Here is a 13,359-nt window from a genome sequence, read left to right on the forward strand (position 1 = left end):
CTGAAATCACATTTTAATATACGAGGATGCAGAAAGACTACAGCACTGTAGCCTAATTAATGTTCACAACCTGTAGTTATAACCTGAAAATAAGATAAGGAAAATAAAACATGTGACAAACTGAAAAAACAGGTGAGGCATATCTACTTTGAACATTTGACTTTATGCTTTAGTTTTGATATAATGCATAAAAGCACAAAGGACATTTTCCTGCAATTGGAATGACACAATCAAACAGAAGACACAGCAGAGATGGGAGGCTTAGCAAATCTAGCAAGTTTTGTCAACAAGTAATCAGATTGAATATGGAATCAGAATCCAGTCCTATACATAGTTTTTAAATAGAAAACTCAAAAATCCATAGCATTTACACAGACTGTACTTCCTGTTTTGATAGAATGGGTTAACAATAAAGATAAAATCTAAAAGACAGGAAGGAAATGAAGCAGAGTGACGGGTCTGTGTAAATGAAAGAGGAATTTCACGCTCATCACATAACGTCATGGCCACTGTGTTGATCCGGCCTGACCTCTCCATGCTCCCCAGTTCAGACACCTGGCCCATAGAGGAGAGCACCACATGAATGACCTCTGTGACATGTGCTTAATGAAACAATAAGCCCAATTTTCAAACCATCCGGATGGCACGACAGGCAGCCCATCGTTAGGCAGACAACACACGGCATGTTTGTTTGGCCGGTCCAACAGTTGCACCCTTTTAATTGTGCATTTTCAAAGTGTTGATGGGATAAGTATATGTCTGCTGTTTGGTGTTGAGCAGGTAGTCTCCAGTGGGCTCTACAGTGAAAACAGTTGCCTACTTTTTTTTGTTTGTTACAATAGAAATGAAAGTGAAAATGGTCAGCTACATTTTCACACAAAAACATTGAGTAGTGCAGATTAAATCACTTATTTTTCTGTCAGACAAATAGGATTTGAGTCATCTGGATCAAATTAAATTTTGTCCAGAATTACAATACCACAAAGGAGAAAGTCACAAAGCCTCCACCTCACTTGCCCTGGAGATCCCAACTGAGAGCACCAGTGTAATCTTCCTTCCTTCCTTCTTCACAGCTGTGGTGCTGGCTTCCCACAGCTCGCCTATGTTTCAGTTTGACCATTTAGCTGGAGACTTTCAGCCAAATAACAGTGTAGCGGTAACAATGTCAGCATTCGGCTGAAAGTGTCCAGTTAAGTTTATAAACCAAGAGACTGTGCAGATTATGAGAACATACAGGACCTGAGACAAAACATTGTGTTAAGATGAACCATTGTCATGCCGTATCCCCTTACACACTTTATACTGCAATGTTGAACCATCATAAAATCACAGCAGGAAAAACTCCTTCACCGTCCCAGCCCTAACAGGGAGGATGAGAAACTACCTTACTAACTGCCTGCTGAAATTCCAGTAAAAACTGGGCAACATTTCACTTTATTTTATCATTAATCACTCAGTTATGCTTTAACCACATCTTCCACAGAAGTCCATTTCCACATCTTTAATTTCTTCTACTTGCATTTGAGAAACATTTGATAGTGGCAGTTCAAAAATCAATCAAATTCTCACCATAGTTTAGATAGCCCTGTGTCAAGCTGCTATATTTTGGGCTGTAGTAACATTAAAAATGAAGTTTTAGTGGATATTAAACATCTCCCAAAACACACAAAGAAATACAACGTTATTACTGTCTGACAATGGTCTGCCACTGTTAGACAGTAATAGCATTAAATCTTGTCCCTGAGCATTGACATGTAAAGGACTGTAGGAGTGAAAAGAATACAGAGGCCAACATTGGTTTCTAAATCCTCTTTTTTTTGCTCAAGAGCATCAAGAACAGCCAGTGGCCTGTCACTCAAAAAAGCTCAATTGTGCTGGAGTGCTTCAATAGATTGAATCAATCAATACTGTATCACCAAATACAATAGAGTTGTCTTTGTGTCCATTGTTTCTTTCATTTCCATGAATGAAGAAATAACATTTTCTTTGCCTTGGGACCATTTCCAAAGCTGTCCTACTTAAACTAGTGGATTGTGACAAAAACCTCCATCTAGCTGGAAATAACAGATCACTCACCTTCTTTAAGTGTGACCTGAGCTTGTTGGTTTAATTTCCACTCAGTCACAATAAAGCTGTGTATGCTGCACGGCTGTCTGTCACAATGATTGAAACAGACAGGAGCAAAAGCCAGAGCTCAGTGAATATTACACAAGCACAATGGGTTTTACTTTCTTTAAAGGTTGAAGTATCAACCCCATAAACGGATATGGACAGTCCTGCTGAGGGACTTTGTGTGTTTGTCCTTACATGGAAATGCCCTGCAGTAAACCAGAACCATGGCACTGTCCTATTAACCTCTGTCAAATGTTTATTTCACATAAACTGCTTTTAGACATCATGGGATATTCAGACATGTAGACACTTTTCTTGTTTATGTACGACAACTGAGTCATGACTCACATCCATTGTGAGGCATGAAAAACCAGGACAGAATGCAGAACTCAAACTGTTGAGTGTCATGTGACACTGAGGAAAACAGCTGACACGCATGAATAACTCAAAGATAAATATTTCCACTGTAAGACAGCCACAGAAATAACAGGAAATTATCTAACATTGACACTCCCGAGTGGCAAATGTTTTTATCTTACTGAAAATACATTTTGAGCATGGAGGTTCATCCTTGACCTTGGGAACACATGTACCCATTTAGTTTCAGGAAGAGCTAGGTTTCCCGTCAGTCAGTCAAATGCTTGGAATTATGAAGAAATTTCAAGGATTACACTTCATTTACATTTGACAAATTAATGCCTTGAGATAGTTGAGTTATTTCACAAAGAACTACTGCAGTCTTGTCTTGTAACTGTATACTGTCGATATGAGATGACTGTTGAAGATCACTGCACAATGACATTTAACAGTTGATGTTGTGCTGCCTTGATGCGATAGCACCACTACAGTTTGAAAAATACCTAACAAACTTCACACAGTAATTCAGGAGTAAGCGAGTACTCCACTCATGTTGCATCGCATTTCTACAATATTGCTCCCTCTGGAGACACTGAAGGCTTTATACTTTTTTCACATATGCAGTCAAACACCTGGAAACGCATACATGTATACATTTATTTCCCCTTTCTATTGATTTATGACTCAGACATTGAGTTGGAAGCCTTTCTTTTGTTTTGCTGAGTCGGGATTATCAGAGAAAAGCAACTGAGGCATTAGATATCAGTTCTCTTGTGTTCATTTAGATTTGTTTTGTTTTGGTATTCAGGAACTTCTGAGACCAATTTCTTCAGATTCAGAAAATATTCCCAGAACGCTGCTAATCAAGCATCAGATGGATTTTTTTCTAAGTGCTCTCACCTCATTGTGGGGCAGCCCAGCAGCAGAAAAAATGGGGATCTTCTGTCCTCTGGCAATGCTGTTCATTCCATCGATGGCTGAGATGCCAGTCTGGATCATCTCCTCAGGGTAGATACGGCACTGAGGATTGATAGGCTGACCTGGAAAACGAAGAAACAGCTAAAGAGACCAAGACAACAGTGACGTGTTTCCCTGTTCATGACACAGGTGGTAGGCGGAACATCCTACAACATATAAAATAATGTTTCAGTACAATAAGTGTCTATGTTTGTGAAGCTAAAATGTTTAATTGCTGCTGAGAGGGACTGCGCTAAATAATAATGCAGTAATGTAAACGCTGATTGTTATTTTTTCATAATTAATTTTTCATTGTTCATAATTTAGGAAGTCTTTAAATTAAATGATATAGAGGACAAAACATAATCTGTATAAAGGAGCAGCTGGAAGAGTATGAAGAGTAGGAAAAATGTAAAAGAAAGAATAAATGCCAACTATAGTGTATGCTGGGAGCTAAATTGCATTGCTGGCTTGAATTTGTATAAAGAAGCAGCTTAGTGTAAATAGCTGGAAAAATGGTAAAGAGAGTGAGAAGTTTCCCCTCACATGAAAGATATGAAAGATCAAAGATATGAAAAAAATGTCTTGGTTGCTTTATAGTTTATGAGTTGGAAGAGGTTGAAGATGAAAGGGTTTGAAGGTGTCTCTCAGTCACTTCCATTAGAACTACATTTCAAACAAGCTGAATTCAGTTCCTTCCTCAAAGTATGAATGTGTAAGAAGAGGTTGAACTCCATCACTTGGAGGCTTCTAGCCTGTCATCGGTTTGTTCCAACAGTTACACTGCGTAAGAGCAGAAATCTTCCTACTTTTAAAAATTGAGTGAAAATTGTAGGGAGCAAGTTATAGAGAAATTTTTAATAAGCCCCACTATAACTGTTATTTCCCCACTCTGACTCATTCTCGTCCACAAATATGACTGTAAAAATCTGAGAAGATATGAAAATTGCAACTTAAACTGCAATTGCATATTACAGATATAAAAAAGTTAAATTAATATGAGAAAGTCCCAAGTGTTTGTAAATGTATGAACGAGATGGAAGCAGTTAAGAATGAGTAGGTCTGAAGGTTTTGTTTGTTGACTTCCGTTATAAAGTTGGATATTTTGAAAACACTTTTAATGGGATCTGAATATTACCCCAATGTAATGAAAGAGTTTCTACCCACATGCAGAATTTGTTGAAAGAAATTTCAGCTGCTTTCACAGAGATGCAGTATTGAATTACGTGTACAAGGAATACAGCAAACAAAACAAATTTATACAGGATGCAAGAAACTTAAACTTAAAATGTATTCTTTGTTATCGGACTCCAGATGTGAAAGAAAGGCAGAATTGTTTTTTTGGTTGTGCAAATAATCACTATGACAATGAAAATCAAATTGTTACAGAACAGTGCATTTGTATATAACTTATTGTTCATTTTTAAAATGTAGGCATCTTCACATTGTCAAATCTGGCCCTCTTTAAAAGAGGTTTAGACACTAAGCCAAATGGGTTCTATGCAATTGTGAAGTTATGGTTATACACTGCCTTTACTACAGTCTCTAGCAGTGAAAAAAGGTATGTACGTATATATAGATAACACACTATATCAGAGACATTTCTCCACAGTGGTCAATTTTATATATAGACTATTTTATAATAAAATTTGCTTTGTAGCTTCCTGTGTGTTACTGTGTGTTTTATAAGCTCTAATAAGGTCCCAATAAAATGTTGTGTTTGGTAGGACTGAACTTTTATGATAGTGCCAATGATAAATATGAAGTACTGAATGATTTTTAGTACACTTTGAATTTTCCAAGCAAAACCCTTCTTTTACCTAACAAAGAAGACAAAGTTGTCAATGCTCAATGTTTCTCAACACAAATACAAAAACTTTGCCTGAATAAAACTATAAAATTTACAAAATTGTATTTAAAATGAGAAAACATCTGAAATATCTATTAAAAGGATTAAGAAAATGTGTTAAAATAGGATTGTTAGAAGACATTTGGTGACACTACTTGACAGTTTTTATGCATTCACTTCAATATTTGATGGATGTTATTTACTAGATTAAGAGCATGTTTGATTTTGTAATGTTGAATTTATCCATTTGGCTTACAAAACGTACCCATGATGTCCAGGTAGTCCTCAGCCAGAACGCTGGGCCCGCGGTCGATGGGTTTTCCTGAGCCATTGAACACGCGTCCTGAAAGAGATTTTCTCCTTTCAGCCAAGTAGAAATCAAGACTATCATTTAATAAACAACTATTTAGTTTATCTGAAAGTTGAATTCAAAGATAATTACCAAGAAACACAGAAAAAATGAAATTCATTAGATGACACTTCCAACCACATCTGATCTATTCTGTTCTGCGTCAGACTCTAAACAGATAAAAGTGGCTCTGATGGCTCTTGTTGAGTCTACAAGTAACAAGTACAAGTAATTATAAATTCATGGACGTGATTAATGATACTTCAAAAACAAAAGCAGGTTTACTTTCTACCGCTATTCAAATATATGTAACCTTGTGCTGTATTGAGATAATCACACCGATTGGGATATTCAAGAACGCTCAGAAAAAAAGGTTTGATTCAGCACTGCTTTGCTTCTACCATTTACTGAAAACCTAAGTAAAATAAACAGAATGAAGGAAAATGCTATTTAACTTTAAACAGTATTCAACATGCAATTTTCATCTTTGTGTTACAAAGATAGAAGGATGCAAGGGAAACCGTGCAACTGTAAACAAAGCAGAACTGTGGGATAATTAGTGCTAATAATTTAGTCTTCTCCGTATAGTTGGATTAAGCATGCAATGTCCAATCAGGTTCATCTTACCCAGCATGTCCTCTGACACCGGGGTCCGCAGGATATCACCGGTGAACTCGCAGGCTGTCTTCTTGGCATCAATGCCTGATGTTCCCTCAAACACCTGAACAAACACAGACAGGTCATTCCATTTCTAATGAAAATCTGTCTCCAGCGAGTCATGATAATATCCTCACAACGATAATGCTACATTTGCAACTAGGCATCACCAAACTCGAGTGAAGAATTATCAAGAAGTATATGGTCAGGACTTCAGTTATCTGTTCTAAAATCAGTTCAGGGATCACCAAATTCAGGAAGATTAATCCTCTGGTGACTGTGAATGTCTGTACTAACCAACTCTGTTACAGAGACTTACAGCAGGTCTCTCTGCAGCCCTGCAACTGGTGTGCATAGTAAATAGATTATTTCAAACTGAGCAGAAAAATTGCAATTATTTTTCAATGATAAGGAAAGAAAACTCAATGAGTTTTTAGGGCAGCAGTCTCAAGTAGATTCTATTTCTCACCTGGACAACTGCCTTGCTTCCAATCACCTCCAAGACCTGGCCACTCCTCTTGGTGCCATCAGGCAGGGTCAGGTGAACAATCTCAGCATATCTGGGGAACTAGGTCAAAAAGATTCAACAGTTTCACTACAGTCATTCAAACACAACACTTTGATTTACATTTTACACAAATAGAACCAAGCAGCCTCACCTTCACATTATCCAGAATCACCAAGGGTCCATTTACACCTGACACAGTAGAGTAGGCTGAAAGAGAGAACAGTTACATCGTTCATTCATTCTTTTATTTCAACAGGCCACAGGACAGGACAGTAACACAAGCAATACTGGCAATATTCCCATTTCTTTGTGCAGCAAAAAGCCACTAAACTACAGCCAACACAGTTAATAATCACAAGCTGACCTTTCACAGTGAGACTTAAAGAGCTTTCATGCACTTCCAGACACAAATGTCAAAGGTAGGCAAATGGCAGGAAAAGATGCATGAAATTCACTTGATCACATACAGTTAGTACAATTACACAGGCGTAGTTAGCTCTGATGAAGGCTAGTGGAAATGGCCTGTGGTCTTCTTCAGCATTAGGCAATAATAACTCAAACAAGATGTACTGAAAGAACATGCTAGAAATAGAATGAAAACTACAAAGGTCACTAAAAACAGAGCAGGCAGGGCACAGACAGAGCTGCAGTATCTGACCTAGAGCTCAACCTGGATTTCTTTCATTATTAACAAGATCAAAAAGCAAAAACACCCTGACCTCATCACATGGAGTAGGAGATTATACACTAATGAAAACAGTTTTTTTTTTTATTATTATTATTTCTTGTTTCCTGTTTTAATAGAAAAAAGAGGTGCTATATCAGTATTCAGGATCCGACAGGATCAATAAACTTCATCAGTCCACCTCGCACCAAACAATCCTGTTCTTTTAAATGCATGTCATATGAGAGGTATATCTGCCACATCTCAATATACGTGAAGTCAATAAAGGTGCATTTTCCAACCGACAGCAAAATGCTAATGAGGCCGATTAACAAATGGAGCAGTTATCAGCAAACAAAGAAGAGGGAGGATATCAAGAAAGGAATGTTTTGAAAGGTCTCATGTACACACTTTAGATCTTCATCTCTCTAACCCAGATTAACATAACATACATAATATATATTAGCAGCAGTTGTTGGGTAGAAGCAGCTAATCCTAAATGTCAATAATGAGAGTGTGCTCTGAAATAGAGCACACCCACTGTTTCAACAGGTTTTTGAATAGCAGAACTACTTCTAGGTTGTATTACTGGAGTGATATGGGACCATCAGAGGATCCTCAGTAGAGACAAACAGATGAGCAAATGTTCCCCTCTCTGAATGAAGCAAGAACATTCTCTCTGCTGACATGGAAGCCAATCAGGTTCCTCTATACATTTGCAGACCTGGGGGATAACATGCAAAAACTGACTGAAGGGGTTGGGGGAAGTGACTGAAGGTGGCAGCATTGTTTCCACTGGGTTTTTTTAAACGTGGTCTGGTGTACCTCTTTATGTGCAAACCGTCAATCATGGGGCTGATACCAAAGACGTGGAGGAATTAGAGCAGACTGGTACGAACATGAAGAACCAAAGCTTAGTGGGGTGCATCCACTATGCCACTAATTAGGCAGAGGCCAACAAAATAACTTGTCAATGCGCTACAGTATTGCAGCCACTTCCCACACACACCTGCATTTCTCCCTCCATTAGTCAGACAGGCGGTGTGTCTGTGCGAGATGGTGGTGGGAGGATGGGGCAGAGACTATTGAGAAAGCAAGAGAAAAGATGGCTCAAGTGTGATGATAAAAACCAAGGACACCACAGATACAAAAAGAAATAAAATTTCCTCTTCAAAATAAAATGAGTTTTACTCTAAACAACCTCTTCTATTGGGGGGGGGGGGGTGGGGGGGGGGGGGGTTCAATGCTGTTTATGGAGACCATGGTTCAATAATTACAGTAAGATTGTAGCATGTTATATTAAGCTTTACGCTAATGATCTGAATTCATTCAAATCTGCTTTGAAAAATATAGATGCAACACTGCGAGTATACCTGGACTACACAAAACACAAATCAACAAGTGAATGTGCAGATCAGACCATGGCATCGCAAAAACTGCTCCCAGAAATACCAGGGACTATTATTACTACTACAGAGAGAGATTGGCATTTGTATGGTTAAACCTAGACAGTTCCTCATAAACAAACATGCCCTTGGCTAAAACATTTTATGAAAATTCCATAAACATTATGCTTTTTGCCCTCACAAATGGCAGACTGTCCATGCAGGCTGTGTTTATAAAAAGGACTCAACAGCTACACTTAGCCATATGTATGTCTTTTGAGGCCTGTGTGTAATTTGTAGGCTATTAACTATAATAATGATGATGCAGCAGAGAAAATTGGGCCACATAATTATCCAGGAAGCTCTTAGAAATCCATAAATCTTCTGCATATTAATGGTAGATATTTGGTAACAGTGGTAAATGTAATTTTAAGAAACTCAAGTAACTTCCCTCATTCACTGTGACCATCAAGCTATGTTTGAGCTATGCAGTAAAAAGATCACAACCTGTTCCATGACAAAACTTCAAGCCATCTAACACTAACATTAAAATTAAAAACATTAATATGCATCATGTTCCAATTCAAATTCAAATGAAGGCTCTTGCTATTCGTATGTTTTCTTTTTCTTTCTTTCTTTGCGTCTGCCAAAAACAGACCAGCTGTACATTCTCCGGAGCATGGCGGGCTTCTGGGATGCTTCTGAAATACATCACAACAATCAGGTTCTTTATATTACTACTACTTAGCATTCAAAGTGACCATAGCTCTGTCACTTTGGATGAATACATTATTGAGCTGTACCATATTTGCAAGGTATGTACTGGGTATTGACTTTGCTTGAAGTGGGTTTATTTGTGTTTGTGAATAGCAACAGTCTCAAAAGGAAAAGCCTATACAAAACTCTATAAATATAAGTAATATATCTCTAATGATGGAGTTATGGAGAGCTGCTTGTGTTTGGAAAAGGTGTCCCTCAGATGCTCTACAGTTTGGTGATCCTGATAGTTCGAGGCAAACACAAATGTTTGACCTTTGGCTGTTTTTCATACATGTTGACAAGTGGTCACATGATCAGGGACCAACAAGGAAATGCAACAGGTAAAGTCAGTATATTTAGCAGAGGGAACCACATATGTAAACCTCACACAATGTCATCCCCAACCAGCAATAGACAAAAATATACTAAACATCTTAAAATCTCATGTTCTCAGAAAAGAAGAGAAGTAAAGTTTTAAATGTACACATATCCAAAATGATGCTCTTTGAAAAGAGCCCTTTTTAATTTGTTTCCACCTTTCACTGAGTTTTATAAACGGTCTATGCCCAATATCTTTAAAAATATGTTCCAAAGATGCAAGTGCTATTTTAAGGTTAATTCCTTAAAACACATTTATCAGCCATGTTTCTGAGGTATGGGGAGTTTTGGGGGAAAGCCTAACCCTGTCCCTATATAAGCCCATCATTATATGGAAGAAAGATGACAGTTCATGGTACCCTCTTATGTATAACTGTGATGATAAAAAAAGTGGTTCACACTCTCAGTTCACTGGATAATGATTGCTCAATGGGCTATACGTTCATGAGGTGTGAAGTAGCAACATTTCCCATTAGGTTTGGAAAACTTTCTCCACCCCTCTTTTGCTACTCCATCTCAAGTGCAGCAGTCCCCTGGCTTGGCATGCAACGGCAGTGTGGGTCACCCTGCAGCCTGTTCAGATGCCAGAGCCCTTTGTGTACAAAGATGTTAATTGGTCCTAATCCACCACTAGAAGCTGTTTTGGTAGCCTGACCTCGCACCCTGAAGGACACCTTGGTGTGAAATACTAAAGAGCCCATTCAAGTGCCAGAGAAAAGAGGCACAGAGCATTCCAACACAATTCAATTTCCCAGCTGAAAGAGGGGGCAACTCGAGGGGATGAGGGGGGTCGGAGCTGGGATGGAGGCGCATCATCATTCTGACTAAATGAGCGCTACAAAGCAGTGGCTGCTGTGATGTGTAGCCTCACAATCATGTCTTAGCCTCTACTTCAAGGGATTCCCACAGCCCCTCTGAACATGGGAATGCTAATTGCCTCAGACCTACAACCAGCTCTCAACCTCAGCACACTCCACCACCACATGCAACAGTGAGTCAATAAACCAACAAGATAAAATTACTTAAAATTATCTAAAATCCTCAGGCTCATTCTATAACCATTGTTTCCATGTTGTTACTGTAATTTTTACATTGACAGCTGATGGTTGAATGTAGCAGAACACAAATAACGAAGCTGTCATAACATGGTCCACCACAGGGCCCCATAAATAAATAAATAAACATTTGCTATGTTTTTACAAAAGTACAAAAACATATCTTGGATTAAGCTTTCAGCCTGCAGAAAGTGCTTTGACCATAAAAAAAAAAAAAATATGTGCACCCAAAATGAACCAAAAAACAGACGAAGGCCAAGTTAGATGCTTTGTTAACAAATGGTAGACAAATAAAAGCATTTTAAAATCATGGGGGTCATAAACAGCCAGACTAGACAAGCCTCTGCCAGGGGGATATGAGGGGTGGAGGTGAGGGAAGCTGAGGTGGGTTGCCGTGGGAGTGTCTATATGTACTGAATGTAACCGCTGTGAAACAATCAGGAAATAACTTTGTTGTTTGTTGTAATCATCAGAAAAAAATCTAATTAAACTTCTTCGTGTCATTATATTTTGCAGCTTAAATTGCAAGTCAGACTCAGTCAGATTTAGAAGTTGGTACATGAACTAAACAAAGTGAGAACACACACACACACACACACACACACACACACACACACACACACGGGGCTCCATTTTCCCAAAAGTTGAATCTGGCTCGACTTCTCTCCCGGACGCCGGCAAGGTTTTTGTCTGCAACCCCAGGCTGCCAGTGCGGAAACACACGACTCCACTGAAATGAATTGAAAAATGTCGCCGGTGTCCACTTTGCCTGTCCCTGTCTGAACACGCGCTTACTGTGTTAAAACATAGTCATGTTCAAATCATTAAGATTAAGAAGATCACAAAAAACTAGATTACAAAGGGCTGTACTCACATAAAACCACATATCGTTTAGTACTTCCCAACGGTGGCTCTGGCTCCACAATAATGTTTGCTCCAAGAGATGCAGTATAGTGAAGCAGAAATCACCATGGTTGTTGAGTGCGATGTGGAAGTGCCAGAAATTGAAGTTCCTTGAATGTCCACTTGAGAACAAGTCAGTCTCTTTAAGTCCCCATGTTCAAATGTCCAACTTCACAGCAGAAATAAACATGTTTACAGCCTGGTACAAAAAACTGTTTTGGTCTCTGTAGCTAATTTCCCTGTTCATGACAACTGTACTGAGGGTGAATTTATATACAACTTACCTGTTCAAATGATATTAAGGCTTAAAGTTATGCAGGATTAAGAGTATAGTCACTTTGATTGACAGGTGGGTTTTATTACAGATGGCTTGTTTGAGCAGCCAGGTGTCATTCGGCCCATCTCAGGTCCACTGATCCATGTTTTTGCTGACTTAGCCAGGAGGCACTACAGCCAACATAGCATCGGCAAGAGCCACACATTCGGAGCTTCACATACAGCTCTTCAGGAACCTGTGAATGACGTCACAGATATGACGCCCATTTTTTGTATACTGAGCCTCTGATTATTGCACCAATTATGCCAAGCATACCTGAAATGTCAGCACCATGGCAATCCCCTCCACATAGCACTGCCTTATGTATCACAATGTGACAAAATTGTCATTGTGTCACTTACAACACCGTCACAGCTCAACACTTTTTTCTATGAAAAATACAAACAGCAACATTGCCACAAAAATGGCAAAAAGCATTGATAAGATGGACGCTTACAGGCATAAGAACTTTAAAGTCAAATGTCATTATAAACATCAACTGCTCCCACAGCTTCAGACAACACTATGGACCTGTTTACACCCGTTCACATACATGGAAGTATGTACTTATTTGCATGCCAACTGTGTCATTAAAAAAAAAAAAAAAAAAAAAAAAAAAACAGTTTCACAGAGAATCCCATAAGGAACTTTATTATTGTTGCCCCCATCATCAAAGATTGATGGGATGGGGTATGTTCATCTTAATGAAGCACAGACAGCAGCATATGGCTCTTCAACACCAAAGGCCACAAACACTTGTTCATTGTATAACCAAACATTGTAAGTATATGTGCAAAGGCATGAGAGTTAGGTAGAAAACCAATATAAAAGAAGCCATGGATGGAGTACACAAAATTGTCTGACTTCCTTTTGGGCAACCAGTTTAAAACATCAATGCAGCAACAACAAAGAACAAAAAGCCCAGTGCTCCAGTTCACTAGAAGCCATGTTTTTTTTTTTTTAAATAGAATAGATATTTATCGATCCTCAAGGGAAATTTTATTTTCTTTTCTTCAGTTTTTACACACATAATCCCAAATACAATCTCTCTGGAACTGGCACCTCTCCAGCTACCTGTCCACTAAGACTTGAACCGGCGATCCTCTGTTC

The 13,359-nt window shown here is 38.6% G+C and overlaps 1 protein-coding gene across 1 annotated transcript in view; it reads right to left on the bottom strand.

Annotated features, from left to right (window-relative positions):
• The window catches only part of atp6v1ba (ATPase, H+ transporting, lysosomal, V1 subunit B, member a), a 56,537-nt gene that overhangs the window by 28,940 nt on the left and 14,238 nt on the right, over positions 1-13,359 (bottom strand). The window contains exons 2-6 of the mRNA XM_027279604.1: positions 6,941-6,996; positions 6,751-6,849; positions 6,252-6,345; positions 5,541-5,618; positions 3,370-3,509 (exon numbers count right to left, since the gene is read on the bottom strand). Of these exons, the coding sequence (XP_027135405.1) occupies positions 3,370-3,509; positions 5,541-5,618; positions 6,252-6,345; positions 6,751-6,849; positions 6,941-6,996 (467 nt within the window). The remainder of the gene's footprint in view (positions 1-3,369; positions 3,510-5,540; positions 5,619-6,251; positions 6,346-6,750; positions 6,850-6,940; positions 6,997-13,359) is intronic.

Source organism: Larimichthys crocea, chromosome I, assembly GCF_000972845.2.
Source record: "Larimichthys crocea isolate SSNF chromosome I, L_crocea_2.0, whole genome shotgun sequence".
Classification (NCBI taxonomy): domain Eukaryota; kingdom Metazoa; phylum Chordata; class Actinopteri; family Sciaenidae; genus Larimichthys; species Larimichthys crocea.